Genomic DNA, 22,180 nt, shown 5'->3' with positions numbered 1-22,180 from the left:
AGAATGAGAAATAAATAATGCACTGAGATACACAAATGGCTGCTGTAACAAATGTGGCAATTGTGTGGCTAGAAGAACCTCCATCCTTACCGATGTTTGGCCTGCACCGTGTTTGGCCTCCATAGTGTTTGCCCTGCACAGCGTTGATCTGCACAGTGTTGGCCTGTACTGTGTCTGGCCTGTACACTGTAGCTATTATTTACTCTTTCCAACACTGTCAGCTTTCTGCAATTGATGTATGATTTTAAAATCACAATATCATATCGAATATCATAATATCATAAACCAATATCAGTCTATTTCCCTCACATTGTGCATGCCAACCATGATGGCTATTAGGTTCTTGATTAGCCAGGACATCGAAGGGTATGGGGATAAGGCAATGGAGTGGAGATAACTGGAAGAATTGGATCAGCCCATGATTGAATGGTGGAGCAGACTCAATGGGCCAAATGGCCTACTTCTGCTCCTACCTTATAGTCTTATTATACTAATCTCATTCGGCCCATGTCCCTCTAAGCCAGTGCTTCCCAACCTTTTTTATGCCATGGACTCCTACTTGTAACCAAGGCCCCCATGGATTCCAGCTTGGGAACCCCTGCTCTATACCTTTCCTATCCAAGTAGTGTCCCTTAAATGATGTAATTCTACTGACCTACATTACCCCCTCTGGCAGCTCCACCAGGAGAAAAACTTATTCATCCTTGAAATTTCTCCACTGGAAAAACCTGTGCCCTCCAGCTCTGTACTCTGCTGCCCTGGAAAAATATTGGACTATCGATCCAGTCTGTGCTCCTCATACTTCTATAAACCTCTATAAGAATAAACGTGTCTATCTAATCTCTGGTCATAACTACAGCCCTCCACTTCAGGTAACATCCTGGTGAATCCCTTTTGCACTCTCTCTATTGCTACTGCAAAGGCCAGTACAATAAATGCAGTCTGATCTATGTTTTATATAGGTGCAACATGATGTTCCAATACCCCAGTCTATGAAGGCCAGAATACAAATGTATTTTTCACTACCCTATTCGTCTGTGTTGTTGCTATCTGGCAGTTACGGACTTGGATTCCATGGTCTCTCTTTGAACATTAACAAGTCCAAGATCCCTGACATTTACTTGATATCTCAACACACAATGAAATGCTGGGGGATCTCAGCAGGCCAGGCAGTATTTATGAGAGAAATACACAGTCATCATGACTGGAAAGGGTCTCTGCCAGAAACATAGGTGCTCTATTCTTCTCCATAGATGCTGCCTGATCTGCTGAGTTCCTCCAGCATTTTGTATGTGTTGCTCTCAATTTCGAACATCTGTAGAATCTCTTTCTCAACATCGTCTTTGTCAAGTCAAGTTTATTGTCATGTATATGGCCAAACGAAACAAATATCCTCCAGAACAGGCCAAGTCAAGTCAAGTTTATTGCCTTTTAACTATCTACATGAATACCATCAAATGAGACAACGTTCCTCCAGAACAGGCCAAGTGAACTCAGGTTTATTGCCATTTAACCATCAACATGTATACTGTCAAATGAGAAAATGCTTCTCCGGAACAGTTCAAATCAGGTCAAGTTTATTATCATTTCACTGTATGCGTACTTGTTTTCCGTCAAACAAGACAACGTTCCTCCAAAACAGGCCAAGTGAAGTTTACATATAGTTAATAATAACAGGAGATAAGAAGATGGCAGATGAACTAAGTTAGTATTTTGCATCAGTCTTCACAGTGGAGGACACTATCAGTGTGCCGGATGTTGCAGTGTGTGAAGGAAGAGAAGTGGGTGCAGTTACTATTACAAGGGAGAAGGTGCTCAAAAAGCTGAAAGACCTAAAGGTACATAAGTCACCTGGACCAGATGAACTGCACCCTAGGGTTCTGAAAGAGGTAGCATCAGAGATTGTGGAGACATTAGAAATGATCTTTCAAAAATCATTGGACTCTGGCATGGTACTAGAGAACTGGAAAATTGCAAATGTCACTCCACCGTTTAAGAAAAGAGGAAGACAGCAGAAAGGAAATTATAGACCCGTTAGCCTGACCTCAGTAGTTCGGAAGATTTTGGAGTCAATTGTTAAGGATGAGGTTATGGAGTACTTGGTGACACAGGACAAGGTAGGACTAAGTCAGCATGATTTCCTTAAGGGAAAAACTTGCCTGGCAACCTGTTGGAATTCTTTGAGGACATTACAAGTAGGATAGGTAACAGGGATGCAGTGGAAGTTGTTTATTTGGACTTTCAGAAGGCCTTTAAGGCTGTTTACCAAGTTAAGAGCCCTTGGTATTACAGGAAAGTTACTAACATGGTTAGAGCATTGGCTGATTGGTAGGAGGCAGCGAGTGGAAATAAAAGGATCCTTTTCTGGTTGGCTGCCAGTGACTAGTGGTACTCCACAGGGATCAGTGTTGGGACCACTTCTGTTTATACTGTATATAAATGATATAGATGATGGAATAGATGGCTATGTTGCCAAGTTTGCAAATGATACAAAGATTGGTGGAGGGGCAGGTAGTGTTGAGGAAACAGATAGAATTCAGAAGGACTTAGACAGATTAGGAGAATGGGCAAGAAGGTGGAAAATGAAATACAATGTTGGAAAATTCATGGTCATGCACTTTGGTAGTAGAAATAAATGTGCGGCTATTTTCTAAATGGGAAGAAAATCCAAAAATCTGGTATGGAAAGGAACTTGGGAGTCCTTGTGCAGAATACCCTGAAGGTTAAGTTGCAGATTGAATTGGTGGTGAGGAAGGCAAAGACAATGTTAGCATTCACTTCAAGGGGTCTTGAATGCAAGAGCAGGGATGTGATGCTGAGGCTTTATAAGGCATTGATGAGGCTGCACCTTGCGTATTCTGAACAGTTTTGGACTCTTCTGCTAATAAAAGATGTGCTGGCATTGGAGAGGGTTCAGAGGTAGTCCATAAGGATGACTCCAGGAATGAAAGGGTATCGTACGAGGAACATTTGATGGCTCTGGATCTGAACTCGCTAGAATTTAGAAGAATGAGGGGGGGATCTTATGGAAACCTTTCAAATATTAAAAGGCCTAGACAGAGAAGATGAGGAAAGGATGTTTCCCATGTTGGGGGAGACTAGGACAAGAGGGCACAGCCTCAGGATAGAGGGGTGCCCTTTCAAAACAAAGATGTGGAGAAATTTCTTTAGACAAAGGGTGGTGAATTTGTGGAATTTGTTACAAGATGCAGCTGTGGAGGCCAAGTCATTGGGTGTATTCAAGGCAGAGATTGATAGGTTCTTGATTGGACATGGCATCAAAGGTTACGAGGAGAAGGCCGGGGAATAGGATTGAGGAGAGAGATAAAAGGATCAGTCATGATTGAATTCCCTAATGGGCTAATTCTACTCCTATGTGTTATGGTCTTATGGCCTTACATGTATACTATCAGCTGAGACAACGTTTGCCTGGAACAGGCCAAGTCAAGTCAGGTTTATCGTCATTTAACTATCTACATGTATTCCATCAAACGAGACAATGTTTCTCTGAACCAGGGTGTACACAATAAAATCTACAGGTGAATTACACATAAATAAACAATGTAAAGTGCTTAAATTAAATATTGTCAGGTACAGAACATATTACGGTGACACTTCAAGTGTGGCAGGGAGTTTAGCAGCTCAATGGCCTGAGGGAAGAAACTGTTTCCCACCCTGACCATCCTTGTTTTTATGCCTCGGAGTCTCCTGCCTGATGGTAGAAAGTCAAAGAGAATGCTGGATAGAGGTGTGGGATCCTTGATAATACTGAGGGCCCTGCGTACATAGTGCTCCTGATGAATGTCCTCGATGGCTGGTAGAGAGACCCCTCTGATAGTCTAAGCTGTTCTCACAGTCCTTTGTAGGGACTTATGGTCCAATGCTCAGCTGCTGCCATACAAGATGGAGATGCAGCTTGTCAGGGCGCTCTCAATTGTGCTCCTATAAAATTCAGTTAAGATGTCAAGTGAATCTATCATTTTGACTGGGCATCCAAAAAGGGATGGAATCAGGATCCTGCATATCTAATTTCCGTGAAAGTGCTTGTTGAATTTAGTCTATTGAGCCTGATTGAAATGTTGAGAGCTACAAGCAAAGAATGAAATCAGTCACCCAAAAGATACACTGAGTTTAAAAATATAAGAACAATAAAACAAAAAATATTTAAAATACTACCTGTGCCGGCAAAAACAGAGTGTTTCTGGGCCAACTAATTTGCAGTCGATCCCTCCGGGTGACGACCAGCTAACAAAAAGGCGATTTTGTAATCGCATTGGCAGCACTTCTCTCCTGTACCTCTCATATTCCTCTGGTGTAAACAGGGTCCCTCCATCATCCTCACCAACAATCCTAAAGAAAAAGTAACAAAGTAAAGCTCTTGTCATCAGTTCAATCGATCAATTGAAATTAGGACCATAGCTGGGTTTAAAGAATATTATGTGTTTACATGATTGACAGAAGAGGTGTTGGATTGTTTCCAATAGATAATAAAATGTTTCAGGGGTTATTGGAAGTAACTTATTAGATGCCGGAAGCGGTGTGGGAGGCAGAGACGTGGCTGGCACACTAGATTCTGTGCTGAGTTGGGGACTGGCATCTCCCATCCATGCTGCCCTCCAGTGAGTACTTTGTTGAAGACAGGCTGGATTGTGTTTGTCTGTGGCTGCACGAGCACATGATGAGGAACTGCTGCATGCTTGTTCTTGCAGAAACAAGGCTACAGTGCACATCCCATGCACTATTAATCTATAGGCCATGCCACTCATGGACATGGGCTATATATTCTTCACATAACTATATGTGCTGTGTGTGACTATTGGTAATGGGTTTGCACCGTGGCCCTGGAGGAACACTGCCTTGCTCGGTCGCATTCATGCGTGTGGTTGAACGACAATTAAACTTGAACTTGAAACTAATGAAGTTGCAGAACAATGTCTCTGAGATACAGATCATGAATTTCACTGATCCAACCGACTGTAATGATGCTAAACCTGTGTCAATGTTTTACCTGCAGTAACAAACACCATGCAGGAGGAACTCAACCGGTCAAACGGCATACTGTTCCTTCTGCAAATTGTGGTTCCAGATTCCAGCATTGGCAGTTTCTGTATTTACATTCTTAAGTATTTTTTAAAGGTATCCCTTTTTTCAAAAAAGAATGAATACTTTTTTAAAAAATGTATTCATTCTTTTTGTAAAAAAGATTGCTGGTGCTTTTTATTAATGGTGCAGGCCTCTGAAGAAAGCTCAGTTGGCTCACACTGAAAATGAATATGTTTAATTTGCAAATAGAAACATAGAAACATAAAAAACCTGCAGCAAAATACAGGCCCTTCAGCCCACAATGCTGTGCTGAACATGTACTTTCTTTAGAAATTACCGAGAGTTACCCATACCCCTCTGTTGTTCTAAGTTCCATGTGCCTATCCAGGAGTCTCTTAAAAGACCCTATCATATCCGCCTCCATGACCGTCGCCAGCAGCCCATTCCAAGCACTCACCACTCTCTGTGTAAAACACTGACCCCTGACATCTCCCCTGTACCTACTTCCAAGCACCTTAAAACTGTGCCCTCTCATGCTAACCATTTCAGCCCTGGGAAAAAGCCTCTGTCTGTCCACCCCATCAATGCCTCTCATTATCTTATACACCTTTATCAGGTCACCTCTCATCCTCCATCGCTCCAAGGAGAAAAGGCCATGTTCACTCAACCTATTATCATAAGGCATGCTCCCCAATCCAGGCAACATCCTTGTAAATCTCCTCTGCACCCTTTCTATAGTTTCCACATTCTTCCTGTAGTGAGGTGACCAGAACTGAGCACAGTACTCCAAGTGGGGTCTGACCAGGGTCCTACATAGCTGTAACATTACCTCTCGGCGCTTGAACTCAATCCCACGGTTGATGAAGGCCAATGCACTGTATGCCTTCTTAACCACAGATTCAACCTGCGCAGCAGCTTTGAGTGTCCTATGGACATGGACCCCAAGATCCCTCTGATCCTCCACACTGCCAAGAGTCTTACCATTAATACTATATTCTGCCATCATATTTGACCTACCAAAATGAACCACCAAAGGTAAATGCAGCAGGCTTTTTCCACTGAGGATGGTTGAGACTACAACTAGAGGTCATGGGTTAAGGGTGAAAAGTGAAATGTTTGAGGGGAATACGAATGAGAATTTCTTCAGTCAGGTTGTTGAGAGTGTGGAATGAGCTGCCAATGTAAGTGCTGGATGTGAGTTCAATCTCAATATTTAAGAGGAATTTTGATAGGTATATAGATGGAAGGTGTATGGAGGGCTATGGTCTGGGTGCTGGTCAATGGAACTAGGCGGATTAATGGTTTGGTGTGGACCAGATGGGCTGGCGGCTTCTCAGGATGTCAAAACATATGGAATCTACAAGGAACAAAGCACTTTTTATTCTATTAATTTTTATGTGGTATTCCAACTATTTTTGGTCATTTAATTTGCCAATCTTAAACTAAGTCTGAAGACCACGATACTCACTGGAATACCTTTCTTTCATTTCCTGATTTTCTATCCCAGGAGTTTCCAGCCTGAGGTCCATGACATAAAAATGGTCAGGAGACTGTTGATCGGGGCCAATGAACAACTCACATCAGTAAGGTCCAAATTTTGGCTTTTAGTAGCTCCATCTATGTTGATTTATCACTAAGAAACTCTTTGTTTTATGGAATGGATCAATTGTCTCTTATTCATTGCCTTTCTTTCATCCTTTTTATCAAGGTTACCTTACCTATTTTTCCACTTTGCTCATTTTTTTGTCTCCCGAATTCATATCTGTTGGACAACTATAAAATATTTCACCAATTCTGTTTGAAAATAACCTGTAAGCTGAAGTTTGACTCAGAAACACAACTGACTTTTTATTATGTAAATCTATTTGTCTGTAAGACTATAAGACATATAAGAATTAAGCAATTTGGCTAATCGAGTCTGTTTCACTTTTCAATCATAGCTGATTTATTATCCTTTCAAACCCATTCTCCTGCCTTCTCTCTGTAACCTTTGATGCCTTTATTAATCAAGAACATATCAACCTTCACTTTAAATATACACAATGACTTTGCCTCCACAGCTACCTGTGGCAATGAATTCCACATATTCACCTCCCCCAGCTAAAGAAATTCTCCCTCATCTCTGTTCTAAAGGGATGTCCTTGTATTCTGAAGCTGTGCCTCTGGTCATAGACTCCCTCAGTATAGGAAACATCCTCACCACATCCACTTTAGGCCTTTCAATATTTGGTAGGTTGCAATTGGATTAATTAATTATTTAATCGGTTCTGTTTTTATGAATCATTAATACATAAGAATAGAACAGGTAAAGAGGAGCTGAGCTTGAACTTTGGTCTATTATTTAACATGATTGTGACTGACTTTTTACCTCAACTTTATCATTCTCATACCACTTGATTCCATCAGCATCAAGATGGGTTAAGGTGTTGGGGCTGGTGGCAGGAGTCTTGTGAAATGTCTGAACAGAAAAGACCGGATATTGTGGGAGAAGATCAGCAGTCACAGGTATCATTTATTTACCTCAAGGGGAATAGAATATAAAAACAATGAGATAATGCTGAAGCTTTATAAGACACTAGTCAGGCCGCATGGAATATTGTCAACGGTTTTGGGCCCCTTATCTCACAGAGGGTGTATTATCATTGGAGGAAGTCCAGAGGAGGATCATAAGGGTGATTCCGGGAATGAAGGTGTTAACATATGAGGAGCGTTTGGCAGCTTTGTACCTGTATTCAGTGGAATTTAGAAGAATGTGGGGGAGAAGCTCATTGAAACCTACTGAATGTTGAAAGGACTAGATACGGTGGATATGGGGAGGATGTTTCCTATGGTGGGGGTATCCAGAATTAGACAACACAGCCTCAAAATTGAGGAGCAACCTTCTAGAACAGAAGTAAGGTGTAATTTTTGTAGCCAAAGAGTGGTGAATCTATGGAATGCTCTGCCTCAGACTGAAGTTGAGGCAAGTCCATGGGTATATTTAAAGCACAAGTTGATAATGTCCTGATTGGTCAGGGCATCAAGGGATATGGTGAGAGGGCAGGTGTAAAGGATTGAATGGGATCCAGGATCAGCCATGATGAAATGGTGGAACAGACTCATTTGCCTGAATGGCCTAATTCTGCTCATTTGTCTTATAGTCTTATTGTATCATAACTTTTTTGCTCTTGTATTCTATACCTCTGTTTACAAACACAATATGGTGTATCATTCTTATAACCACTTTCTCAACAACCCTGTCATTTTAAACATGTAATTTTTGAATGGTGTCATCTGGGTTCTGTTGCCTGCTTTCCATTTTCCTTCAAAGATGTGACATTTAATATTTCTTATTATTAACTTTAACCTGCCATCTCTCTGCCTATTTCACCAGCCTGTCTATACCGCCATGAAGGTATTATTACGTTCCCTGCAGTTCACTACATCTCTGCATTTTATGCCATCTCTGTGATTGGAAATTGTGCCCTGCACATCCAAGTCCAAATCATTGATATGTATTAGAAGCAGTGGTGATAATACTGACCCTACAGAAATTCCACTACAAATAGGTTTCCTGTTACTTAGCCATACTGCTGCAGTCTGTGACCTTCAATCTGGATGACAAGGCAATTATATAACAACATATCTATACCTTTTGAAAGTCACAAAGTTAGACCATAAGACATCGTAGCAAAATTAAGCCATATAGACCATCGAGTCTGCTCTGCCATTCTATCATGGCTGATCCCAGATCCCACAACTCCATACACCTACCTTCTCGCCATAAGACCATAAGACATAGGAGCAGAATTAGGCCATCTAGCCCATCAAGTCTGCTCCGCCATTCAATCATGGCTGATCCTTTTTTTCCTCCTCCTCAACCCCAGTTCCCGGCCTTCTCCCCGTAACCTTTGATGCCATGTCTAATCAAGAACCTTTCAATCGCTGCCTTAAATATACCCAACGACCTGGCCTCTACAGCTACATGTGGCAACAAATTCACCACCCTTTGGCTAAAGAAATCTCTCCACATCTCTATTTCGAAAGGGCGCCCCTCAATCCTGAGGCTGTACCCTCTCGTCCTCGACTCTCCCACAATGGGAAACATCCTTTCCATATCTACTCTGTCTAGGCCTTTCAACATTCGAAAGGTTTCAATGAGATCCCCCCTCATCCTTCTGAATTCCAGCAAGTACAGACCCAGAGTCAACAAATATTCCTCGTATGGTAACCCTTTCATTCCTGGAATCAGCTTTGTGAACCTCCTCTGGACCCTCTCCAATGCCAGCACATCCTTTCTAAGATGAGGTGCCCAAAACTGTCAATAATGCTCAAGGTGAGGCCTCACCAGTGCCTTATAAAGCCTCAGCATCACATCCTTGCTCTTGTATTCCAGACCTCTTGAAATGAATGCTAACATGGCATTTGCCTTATTCACCACTGATGCAACCTGCAAGTTAACCTTTAGGGTGTTCTGCACAAGGACTCCCACGTCCTTTTGCATATAAGATTTTTGGATTTTCTCCCCATTTAGAAAATAGTCCGCATATTTATTTCTACTATTCATGACCATGAATTTTCCAACATAGTATTTCATTTGCCACTTTCTTGCCCATTCTCCTAATCTGTCTGAATCCTTCTTCATCCTACCCACTTCCTCAACACTACATGCCCCTCCACCAATCTTCATATCATCTGCAAACTTGGCAACAAAGCCATCTATTCCATCATCTAAATCATTGATATACAGCATAAAAAGAAGTGGTCCCAACACCGACTCCTGCGGAATACCACTAGTCACCGGCAGCCAACCAGAAAAGCATCCTTTTATTTCCACTTGCTACCTCCTACCAATCACCCAATGCTCAACCATGTTAGTAACTTTCCTGTAATACCACGGGCTCTTAACTTGGTAAACAGCCTCATATGTGGCACTTTGTCAAAGGCCTTCTGAAAGTCCAAATATACAACATCCACTGCATCCCCTTTATCTATTCTACTTGTAATCTCCTCAAAGAATTCCAGCAGGTTCATCAGGCAGGATTTTCCCTGAAGGAAAGCATGCTGACTTTGTACTATCTTGTCCAGTGTCAACAAGTACTCCATCACCTCATCCTTAACAATACACTATAACATCTTTCTAACTACTGAGGTCAGGCTAACTGCTCTATAATTTCCCTTCTGCTCCCTCCCTCCTTTCTTAAAGAATGGAATAACATTTGCAATTTTCCAGTCCTCTGACACCATGCCAGGGTCCAATGATTGTTGAAAGATCATTTCTAATGCAACCACAATCTCTAACGCTTCCTCTTTCAGAACCCTAGGGTGCAGTTCCTCTGATCCAGGTGACTTGTGTACCTTTAGATTTTTCAGCTTTTTGAGCACCTTCTCCCTTGTAACAGTAACTGCACCCACTTCTCTTCATCCACACACTACAATATCGGGCATACTGCTAGTGTCTTCCACAGTGAAGACTGATGCAAAATACTCATTTAGTTCATCAGCCATCTCCTGGTCCCCCATTATTATTTCTCCTGCTTTATTTTCTAGCAGTCCTATATCGACTGTCATTTCTCTTTTTTTTAACATATTTGAAAAAAACTTTCATTATCCACTTTAATATTATTTGCTAGCTTGCTTTTCCCTTCTAATGATTTTTAGTTGCTCTCTGTAGGTTTTTAAAAACTTCCCAATCCTCTAATTTCCCACTAATTTTTGCTTTGTTGTATGCCCTTTCTTTTGCTTTTACAAAAGTTTTGACTTCCCTTGTCAGCCATGATTGTACTATTTTACCATTTGAGTATTTCTTCATTTTGAAATACATATATCTTACACCTTCCTCATTTTTCTCAGAAGTGCACGCCATTGCTGCTCTGCTGACCTCCCTGCCAGCAGCTCCTTCCAATTTACTTTGGCCAACTCCTCTCTCATACCACTGTAATTTCCCTTGTGTGTGGCATCCATTAGTCTCGCACCTGGGAAGTCTTGCTTCAGTCTGTGTTAGAGCAGCGTCTGTCGTGGCTGTAGAGGCCCACATGGGAGTGGCAGTCTCGGCTGCAGCGAATGCACGTGTAGGCGCTGTCCTCCAGTGTTGTCTTGGTGCTATTTTTCCAATGAGTGCACTTTCTTCAGCAGCAAGCCTCAGCTTCTCTTCTCCTCTTTTTAGATCTCTGCGTAGTTCCAGCCTCCAGCCAGAACGATCGCTTGCGATGTCCTCCCACCTCTCGACGTTCATGTTCAGTGACTTCAAGTCTCTCTTGCAGACATCTTTGAAACAAAGATGGGGCTGTCCTTGTGCTCTCTTGCCAGAGGCCAGGTCCCCGTACAGCAGGTCTTTCGGGATCCTCCCATCTGACATGCGGTTTACGTGGCCCAGCCAGCGGAGACGGCGTTGTTGGAGCAGGGTGAAGAGGCTGGGTATCTGGGCACGGGTCAGGATCCCTTTGTTGGTGACTCGGTCAACCCACTTGATGTCCAGGATCCGTCTCAGACTGCGAAGGTGGAAGGCATTGAGATGCCGCTCTTGTCTGGAGTAGAGGCTTCAGGTTTCGCTGCCGTAAAGCAGTGTGCTTACTCCACTGAAATATTGCTACATCAGACTTTACTTTCTCATATTGTGTTCACTGGTTCCTAAGGGTTCTTTTACCTTAAGACCCCTAATCATCTCCTGTTCATTACATAACGCCCAATCCAGTATAGCTGATCCCCTAGTAGGCTCAGTGACGAACTGCTCTAAAAAGCCATCCCTTGGGCATTCAACAAACTCACTCTCTTGAGATCCATTACCAACCTGATTTTCCCAATTGGCCTGCATGTTAAAATCTCCCATGACTACCATAACATTGCCGTTTTGACTCTGCTTTTCTATTTCCTGTTGTAACCTGTGGTCCACCTCCCAGCCACTGTTGAGAGGCCTGTATATAATGGCCATCAATGTCCTTTTACCCTTGCAGTTTCTTAACTTAACCCACAAGGATTCAACATCTTCCGATCCTATGTCACATCTTTCTACTGTTGATGCCATTCTTTACAAGTAGAGCCACACAACTCCCTCTGCCTACCTCCCTATCCATCTGATGCAATGTGTAACCTTGGACATTCAGCTCCCTACGACAACCATCCTTCAAACACAATTCAGTGATGGCCACAACATCATACCTGACAATCTGTAATAGTGCAACAAGATCATCCACCTTATATCTTATACTACACACATTTAGATACAACACCTTGAGTACTGTATTTGCTTTCCTTTCTGATTCTGCATCCCTAATGTTTTGATACTCAGCCATATCCTTTGATGCCCTGACTGATCGGGAAACTATCAACTTCCGCCTTAAACTTACCTACGGACTTGGCCTCCACCATAGTCTGTGGGAGAGCATTCCACGGATTCACTACTCTCTGGCTAAAAAAATTCCTCCACACCTCTGTTCTAAAAGGTCACCCCTCAATTTTGAGTCTGTGCTCTCTAGTTCTGGATAACACCTACTATAGGAAACATCCTCTTCATATCCACCCTGTCTAGTCCTTTCAACATTCGGTAGGTTTCAATGAGATCCCCCTGTATTCTTCTAAATTCCAGTGAGTACAGAGCCAAAGCTGCCAAATGCTTCTCATGTGTTAACCCCTTCAGTCCCAGAATCACCCTTGTGAACCTCCTCTGAATTCCCTCCAATGACAACTCATCCTTTCTAAGATATTGGACCCAAAACTGTGACAATACTCCAAGTGTAATATGTAATATGAATGTAAGAAAGGACAAGCTAATGAGTGGGTACAACTATAGACAAAGAAAAGAATTAAGTTGTACTACAGAGGCAAAATTCATAAGGGGAAGAATGAAGGTGCTGTATTTAAATGCACGTAGCATTCGAAGTAAGGTGGATGAACTATTGGCGCAATTAGAGATTGGTCGGTATGACATTGTGGCCATCACTGAGTCGTGGCTGACAGAAGGTCATAGTTGGGAATTTAACATCAAAAGATATACTTTGTATCGAAAGGACAAGCAGGAAGGCATTGCCGGTGGTGTGGCTGTATTGGTAAGAGATGGAATTACATCTTTAGAAAGAGGTGATACTGTCAGAGAATGTTGGCTGCCGGCGACTAGTGGTGTTCTGCAGGGGTCAGTGTTGGGACCACTTCTTTTTATGCTGTATATCAATGATTTAGACGATGGAATAGATGGCTTTGTTGCCGAGTTTGCAGATGATATGAAGATTGGTGGAGGGGCAGGTAGTGTTGAGGAAGCAGGCAGGATGAAGGATTCAGACAGATTAGGAGAATGGGCAAGAAAGTGGCAAATGAAATACCATGTTGGAAAATTCATGGTCATGCACTTTGGTAGTAGAGATAAATGTGCAGACTATTATCTTTTACGTGGAATAGTTCACAAGGTGCAGGATAGTTATGTCCCATAGTAGAAGTTGTTTTCAAATGGCAGGGCTAGGCAACCATAGCCAGCAAGGAAAGTTAAGGCTGCATAAAAACCAAGGAAAGGGTGTATAAGGTAGCAAAAGTGAGTGTGGAGTTGTATGACTGGGAAGCTTTTAAAATTCAAAAGGCAACGAAAAAAGATGAAACATGAGGGCAAACTAGCCGATAATATAAAGCAGGATACAAAAAGATTTTTCAGTTATATAAAGAATAAAAGGGAGGTGACAGTTGATATTGGACCACTGGAAAATGATGCTGGTGAGGTAGTAATGGGGGACAAAGAAATGGCAGATAAACTTAATAAGTAGTTTGCTTCAGTCTTCACTGTGGAAGGTGCCAGCTGTATGCCAGAGGTCCGTGAGTGTTAGGGAGCAGGAGTGAGTGCCATTGCTATTACAAGTGAAAAATGCTAGGCAAACTGAAAAGTTGTAAGGTGGATAAGTCACCTGAACCAGATGGACGACGTCCCAGAGTCCTGTGAGAGGTTGCTGAAGAAATAATGGATGCACTGGTCATGATCTTTCAAAGATCACTTGATTCTGGCGTGGTCCCAGAGGACCGCTAGATTGCAAATGTCACTCCACTCTTTAAGAAGGGAGAAAGACAAAAGAGAGGAAATTGTAGGCCAGTTCATCAAATCTCAGTGGTTGGGAAAGTGTTGGAGTCTATTATTAACATAGAACATAGAACATAGAATAGTACAGCACAGTACAGGCTCTTCGGCCCACAATGTTGTGCCGACCCTCAAACCCTGCCTCCCATATAAGCCCCCACCTTAGATTCCTCCATATACCTGTCTAGTAGTCTCTTAAACTTCACTAGTGTATCTGCCTCCACCACTGACTCAGGCAGTGCATTCCACGCACCAACCACTCTCTGAGTAAAAAACCGTCCTCTAATATCCCCCTTGAACTTCCCACCCCTTACCTTAAAATCATGTCCTCTTGTATTGAGCAGTGGTGCCCTGAGGAAGAGGCGCTAGCTATCCACTCTATCTATTCCTCTTATTATCTTGTACACCTCTATCATGTCTCCTCTCATCCTCCTTCTCTCCAAAGAGTAAAGCCCTAGCTCCCTTAATCTCTGATCATAATGCATACTTTCTAAACCAGGCAGCATCCTGGTAAATCTCCTCTGTACCCTTTCCAATGCTTCCACATCCTTCCTATAGTGAGGTGACCAGAACTGGACACAGTACTCCAAGTGTGGCCTAACCAGAGTTTTATAGAGCTGCATCATTACATCGCGACTCTTAAACTCTATCCCTCGACTTATGAAAGCTAACACCCCATAAGCTTCCTTAAGTACCCTATCCACCTGTGAGGCAACTTTCATGGATCTGTGGACATGTACCCTGAGATCCCTCTGCTCCTCCACACTACTAGCCTCATAATTTGCCTTTCCCCAATTAAAAATTTTCCTGTCCTCTTTGATTCTATTCTTTTCCATGATAATTATAAAGGCCAGGGAGCGGTGGTCATTGTCACCCAGATGCTCACTCACTGAGAGATCTGTGACCTGACCCGGTTCATTACCTAGTACTAGATCTAGTATGGCATTCCCCCTGCTCGGCCAGTCCACATACTGTGACAGGAATCCATCCTGGACACACTTAACAAACTCTGCCCCATCTAAACCCTTGGAACGAATCAGGTGCCAATCAATATTAGGGAAGTTAAAGTCACCCATGATAACAACCCTGTTATTTTTGCACCTTTCCAAAATCTGCCTCCCAATCTGCTCCTCTGTATCTCTGCTGCTACCAGGGGGCTTATAGAATACCCCCAATAGAGTAACTGCTCCCTTCCTGTTCCTGACTTCCACCCATATTGACTCAAAAGAGGATCCTGCTACATTACCCACCCTTTCTGTAGCTGTAATAGTATCCCTGACCAGTAATGCCACCCCTCCTCCCCTTTTTCCACCCTCTGTATCCCTTTTAAAGCACTGAAATCCAGGAATATTGAGAAGCCATTCCTGCCCTGGTGCCAGCCAAGTCTCTGTAATGGCCACTACATCATAATTCCATGTATGTATCCAAGCTCTCAGTTCATCACCTTTGTTCCTGATGCTTCTTGCATTGAGGTACACACATTTCAGCCCTTCTACCTTACTGTCTTCACACCGTTTATTCTGCTTCTCTTTCCTCAAAGCCTCTCTGTATGTTAGATCTGGCTTTACTCCATGCACATGAATAAGGGTGAGGTTTCGGGGTACTTGGAGACTAATGCTAAAATAAGTCAAAGTCAGCATGGTTTCTGTCAAGGGAAATTTTGCCTGGGAGATATGAGAATTCTTCTACCAAGTAACAAGCAGGGTGGACGAAGGAGAGGCAGTGGATGTCTTTTACTTAGATTTTCAGAAGGCATTTCATAAAGTGCCTCACAAGAGGCTGCTTAAGAAGATAAAATCCTTTGGCGTTACAGGAAATATACTGGCATGTACAGAGGAATGGCTGACAAGCAGAAGGGTTTTTTTCTGGTTGGCTGCTGGTGACTGGTGGCGTTCCTCAGGTGTCAGTATTGGGGCCGCTACCTTTCACATTCTTTGTCAATGATTTGGATAGTGGAATCGATGGCTTTGTGGCAAAGTTTGCAGATGATACAAAGATAGGTGGAGGGGTAGGTAGTGCGGAGGAAGAATGGGGAAAAAAGTGTCAGATGGAATACGGTGTTGCAAAATGTATAATTATGCATTTTGGTAAAAGGAACAATAGCACAGACTATCATCTAAATGGGGAGAAAATTCAGTTCCAGATGTGCAAAGGGACTTCGGAGTCCTCATGCAAGATTTCCAGAGGGTTAATTCACAGGTTGAGTCTGTGGCAAAGAGGCAAATACAATGTTGGCATTTATTTCAAGGAGAATAGAATATAAAAACAAGGAGATAATGCCAAGCCTTTATAAGACACTAGTCAGGCCGCACTTGGAGTATTGTCAACAGTTTTGGGCTCCTTATCTCAGTAAGGATGTATTGTCATTGGAGAGAGTCCAGAGGAAGTTCACAAGGATGATTCTGGGAATGAAGGGGTTAACATATGAGGAGCGTTTGGCATCTTTGGGCCTGTACTCACTGGAATTTAGAAGAATGCGTGTGGATCTACTGAATGTTGAAAGGACTAGATAAGGTAGATGTGGAGAGGATTTACCCTCTGCTGGGGATATCCAGAACTAGAGGACAGAGCCTCAAAACCTTTTAGAACAGAAGTAAGGAGAAATGTTTTCAAAGCCAAGGAGCAGTGAATCTGTGGAATGCTCTGCCACAGCATGCAGTGATAGATTCCTGATCGGTTGGGTCATCAGGGGATATGGTGAGAGGGCAGGTGTATGGGGTTGTATGGGGTTTGGGATCAGCCATGATGAAATGGCAGAATGGACTCAATGGGCTGAATGGCCTGACTCTGCTCCTATGTTTTATGGTCTAAGTGTAGCCTGAGTAGTGTCTTATAAAGCTGCAGCATTATCTCCTTGCTTTTATATTCTATTCCCCTTGAAAAAAATGCCAACATTGCATTTGCCTTCTTTACCACAGACTCTACCTGTAAGTTAACCTTCTGGGAGTCTTGCACGAGGACTCCCAAGTCCCTCTGCACCTCTGATGTTTAAACCTTCTCCCCATTTAGATAATAGTTCACACTATTGTTCCCTTTACCAAAATATATGATCATACATTTCCCAGCACTGTATTCCATCTGCCACTTCTTTGCCCATTCTTCCAATTTGTGTACGTCTTGCCGCAATCGCATTGCTTCCTCAGCACTATCTGCCCCTCCAGCTATCTTCACATCATCTGCAAACTTTGCCACAAACACATCAATTCCACTATCCAACTCATTGACAAACAAGTGAAAAGTAACGATCCCAATACTGACCCCTGAGGAACACCACCAGTCACTGGCAGCCAACCAGAAAAGGCCCCCTTTATTCCCACTCGCTGCCTTCTACCTGTCAGCCATTCCTCTATCTATGCCAATATCTTTCCTGTGATGCCATATGATTTTATCTTGTTAATCAGCCTCATGTGTGGCACCTTATCAAACACCTTATGAAAATCTAAGTAAGTGACATCCACTGCCTTTCCTTTGTCCATCCTGCTTGTTAGTTCCTCGAAGAACTCTTAAGAGCTTTGTCAGGCAAGATTTCCCTTGACAGAAACCATGCTGACTTTGACTTTTTTTAGCATTAGTTTTCAAATACCCTGAAACCTTGATAATAATAGAATGCACCACTTTCCCAACCACTGAGGTTAGGCTAATTGGCCTAAAATATCCTTTCTTTTGCCTTCCTCACATCTTAAAGAATGGAGTGACATTTGCAATCTTCCAGTTCTCTGGGATCATGCCAGAATCAAGAGATTCTTGAAAGATCATGACCAATACATCTGTTATATCTTCAGCAACCTCTCTTGGGACTCTGGGATGTAGTTCATCTGGTCCAGCAGACTTACCAACCATTAAACCTTTGAGTTTGCCTAGCACTTTTTCCTTTGTATCAGCAATGGCATTCACTCCTCTTCCCTGACACTCACAGACCTCTGGCATACTGCCGGTGTCTTCCACAGTGAAGACAGATGCAAAGTCCCCATTAAGTTCATCTGCCATTTCTTTGTACCCCATTACTATCTCACCAGCATCATTTCCAGTGGTCCAATATCAACTCTCACCTCCCTTTTACTCCTTACATAACTGAAAAATCTTTTAGTATCCTATATTATATTACTGACTAGTTTGCCCTCATTTCATCTTTTCCCTTCTTTATAGCTTTTTTAGTTGCCTTTTGTTGGATTTTAAAAGCTTCCCAATGATCCAATTTCCACTCACTTTTGCTACCTTAAACCTTGTACAACATAGAAACAGGACCCTTGGCCAACAGCATCTATGCTAACTATACGATGACACTTGCCTGCATTAATTCCGTATCACCTGTGCCAGGGCTCCCAACTATTTTCATGCCATGGACCCCTATCATTAACCAAGGAGTCCTTGGACCCCAGTTAGGAGCTCCCGCCCTATGCCCTGCTTATTCAAGTACCTTTCTGAATGCCACTTAAATGTTACTCCTGCTTCCACTTCCACCTCTGACAACACATTTTCAAATACCAACTCCTCCGTGTGTGAAAATTTTAAATTCAAGGCACTTTTAAAATTTAAATAAATGCCCTCTAGTTTTATACTCTCCTGACAAGGGAAGCAAGCACTGGTTCTCAACCCTATCTATGCCTCGCATGATTTTATATGACTCCAACATGTCACCTCTACGCCTCACTTCCTCCAGGAACAAAGACTCAGTCTGTCCTGATAACCCAAGACTTCCAATCCAATTAACATCCTTGTGAATTTTTTCTCTGCATTCACTCCTGTGACTGAATAGAGGTGTGCTTTGTTGTTTGTCATCTATATCAATGATCTGGATGATGAAGTTGTTAATTGGATCAGCAAATTTGCAGATGATATCAAGATTGGGGGTGTATTGCACAGTGAGGAAGCTAATCATGGCTTGCAGGGGGATCTGTATCAGCTGGAAAAATGGACTGAAAAATGGCAGATGGAATTTAATGCAGACAAGTGCGAGATTTTGCACTTTGGTAGGACCAATTAACCAGTGTGGGTCTTATACAGTGAATGGTAAGGCATTGAGGAGTGCAGACAAATGGATCTGGAATACAGGTACATAATTCATTGAAAATGGCAGCATAGGGTCGTAAAGAAAGCTTTTGGCACATTGGCCTTCACAAATCAATGTATTGAGTACAGAACAAGGGATGTTATGTTGAAGATGTTGGTAAGGCCTAATTTGGAGTATTGTGTGCAGTTTCGGTTATCTAGCTACAGGAAAGATGTAAGCAAGATTGAAAGAGTGCAGAGAAAATTGACAAGAATGTTGCCAAGTTATATGGAAGGATTCAATAGGTTAGTGCTGTATTCTTTAGAACATGGAAGATTGAGAGGAGATTTGATAGAGGTATACAAAATTATGAGGGGCATAGACAGGGTAAATGCATGCAGGGTTTTTCCACTGAGGTTGGGTGGGACTACAACCAGAGGTCATGGCTTAAGGGTGAAAGGTGAGAAGTTTAATGGGAACATGAGGGGAAGCTTCTTCACTCAGAGGGTCGTGAGAGTGTGGAATGAGCTGCCATCACAAGCGGTACACGTGACCTCAATTTCAACGTTTAAGAGAAGTTTGGATAGTAGAGATATGGGGAGCTATGGTCCTGTTGCAAGTCATCGGGAGTAGGCAGCTTAAACGGTTTCAGCATGGATTGATGGACCTGGTTCTGTGCTGTACTTCTCTACCATTCTAGTTTAACCAAGTCCTTCCTATAGTCAGAAACCAGAACCACACACAATATTCCTCAGTAACGCATAACCAATGTTTGGTACAGCTGTAATGTGACATTCCAGCTGTTGGGCTCAATGCAACACACACAAAATACAGGGGAACAGAGCAGGCAAGGCAGCAACTATGGAACATCTAACGGTCAACATTTCGGACTGAGACCCTTCATCAGGACTGGAGAAAAAAGATGAGAAGTTAGAAGAAGAAGATTGGAGGAAGGGAGGAAGAAGTACAAGGTGGTAGTTGATATATGAAACTGTGAGAGGGGGAGGGGTGAAGTAAAGAGCTGGGTAGCTGACAGGTGAAAGAGATTAAAGGCTAGAGAAGGAGAGGGTGGAAGACCATGGAAGAAAGGGAAGAGGGAGGAGCACCAGAGGGAGGTGATGGGCAGTTAAGGAGATGATGTGAGAGAGGGAAACGGCAATGGGAATGGTGAAGGGGGGGGGAGGCAATTACTGGAAGTTCAAGAAATCGATGTTCATGACATCAGGTTGGAGGCTACCCAGACGGAATATGAGGTGTTGCTCCTCCAACCTGAGTGTGACCTCATTTCGGCAGTAGAGGAGGCCATGGACTGACATGTTGGAATGGGAAGTGGAAGTAGAATGGAAATGGGTGGACACTGGGAGATCCTTCTTTTTCTGGTGGATGGAATGTAGATGCTCAGTGAAGCAATCTCCCAATCTATGTCAGGTCTCACCAATATACAGGAGATCATACCAGATACAACAGATGACCCCAACGGACTCACCGGTGAACTGTCGCCTCACCCGGAAGGTCTGTTTAGGGCCCTGAATGGTAGTGAGGGAGGAGGTGTAGGAGCAGGTATGGCACTTGTTCTGCTTGCAAGGATAAGTGCATGGAGGGAGATCAGTTGGGAAGGATGAATGGACAAGTGAGATGCATAGGGAGCAATCCCTGCAGAAAATGTTGGGGGCAGGGTGTAATACCATACACCTTTCTCACTTTCCTACTGACCTGAGTTCCAGCTTTCGTAGATACAATATACTCGTATCCCAAAAACTCTCTGTTCAACCACACTCCCAGGACCCTGCCATTTGCTGTCCCTGTTTAACTTCCCAAAATACATCTATTCACACCTGTCTGAGTTTGATCACCTAGCGCACTTCCCCAGGTGATCTATCTACTGTAGTAACACGTCCACCACACTATTGGTGTTATCTGCAAACTTACTAATCATACCACCTTCATTCTCATCCAAATTATTGACATATAAATGAGACAGAGGTCCAGCACCACCTCTCCCCCCTCCCTATAAAACAACGTTCCACTCTCACCCTCTGCCTCTCATGACTAAGCTTATTTTATTACAAACTCACCCTGGATTCTATGTTTTCCAACCCACCATAAGGGCCTTTGCCAAAGGCCGTATTAAATTCCATGTCGCCCCTGCCCTCGTCAATCCTCTTGGCCTCCTCTTTCAAAAATGCAATCCCAAATTCATCAGACGTGATTTCCCACACATAAAGTTATCCCTAATCTGTGTCATTGGGTCGTAGAGCTCCACAGCACAGTGCTTTGCTCCCCGCAGGCTCCACGATCCCCAGCCCCGGTGGTGAGACCCAGGGACCGACTCCCTCACCTCCGATACTCCAAGTAGGAATCAACGGCCCTTTTCGGGTCCGCCGGGTCCGCCAGCTCCACCGGCTCCATGACAGTTTGGTAACCAGGCAACGGGGCCGCCCGGCTCCATGACAGCGCTGTAACCGGCAATGCGTACACTGCGCATGCCCGAGCAGGGGCGGGGCCTCTGAGCGGAACATCAATCATTGGGTTCATGTCCGTCACACTGCAGAGCAGAAATAATGCGGCGACTGTCAGTTCAGTCACTGCATTAATGCACCGAGTGTAATGGTCAGCACTATAGGGGCAATACTAATGCACCCTATACAATTCATGTACTATGGTCACTTAAACTGTAGATATGGACAAAGAAATGGCAGATGGAGTTTAACCTGGCCAAATGTGAAGTGTTGCACCTCGGTAAATGTAAAGAGACAGTACAGTACACTACTCCCATTATAGGAAGGATGTCGAGGCTTTGGAGAGGGTGCAGAAGAGGTTTGTCAGAATGCTGCCTGGATTAGAGGGCATGTGCTATAACGAGAGGTTGAACAAACTTGGGTTGTTTTGTCTGAGGGGAGATCTGATTGAGGTTTATAAGCTTATGAGTGACAGGGAGAGAGTTGCCAGACGGTATGAGAAAGCAGAGGACCATGAACCAGTCCTCATCAGGGGACTGGAGGTGGTATTATCATCTGTCCTGGGACCAGCATGTAGGTGCAATTAGAAAGGCCGCAAGGCTTTCTTAGAAATTTGCTCAAATTCGGCAAGTCATCTAAGACTCTGGAACTTCTGCA

At 43.2% G+C, this 22,180-nt stretch overlaps 1 protein-coding gene across 1 annotated transcript in view; it reads right to left on the bottom strand.

Moving 5' to 3' along the window:
• fam221a (family with sequence similarity 221 member A) overlaps positions 1-21,529 on the bottom strand; it is a 37,014-nt gene extending 15,485 nt beyond the window's left edge. Inside the window, exons 1-2 of the mRNA XM_072282981.1 lie at positions 21,403-21,529; positions 4,177-4,350 (exon numbers count right to left, since the gene is read on the bottom strand). Coding sequence (XP_072139082.1) covers positions 4,177-4,350; positions 21,403-21,473 — 245 coding nt within the window. The 5' untranslated portion in view covers positions 21,474-21,529. The remainder of the gene's footprint in view (positions 1-4,176; positions 4,351-21,402) is intronic.
• Positions 21,530-22,180: the final 651 nt, after the last annotated feature.

This window comes from Mobula birostris, chromosome 19 (genome assembly GCF_030028105.1).
Source record: "Mobula birostris isolate sMobBir1 chromosome 19, sMobBir1.hap1, whole genome shotgun sequence".
In the NCBI taxonomy this organism is placed as follows: Eukaryota; Metazoa; Chordata; class Chondrichthyes; order Myliobatiformes; family Myliobatidae; genus Mobula; species Mobula birostris.
The sequence above is the reverse complement of the archived record's forward strand: the minus strand, read 5'-3'. Positions and strand labels throughout refer to the sequence as shown.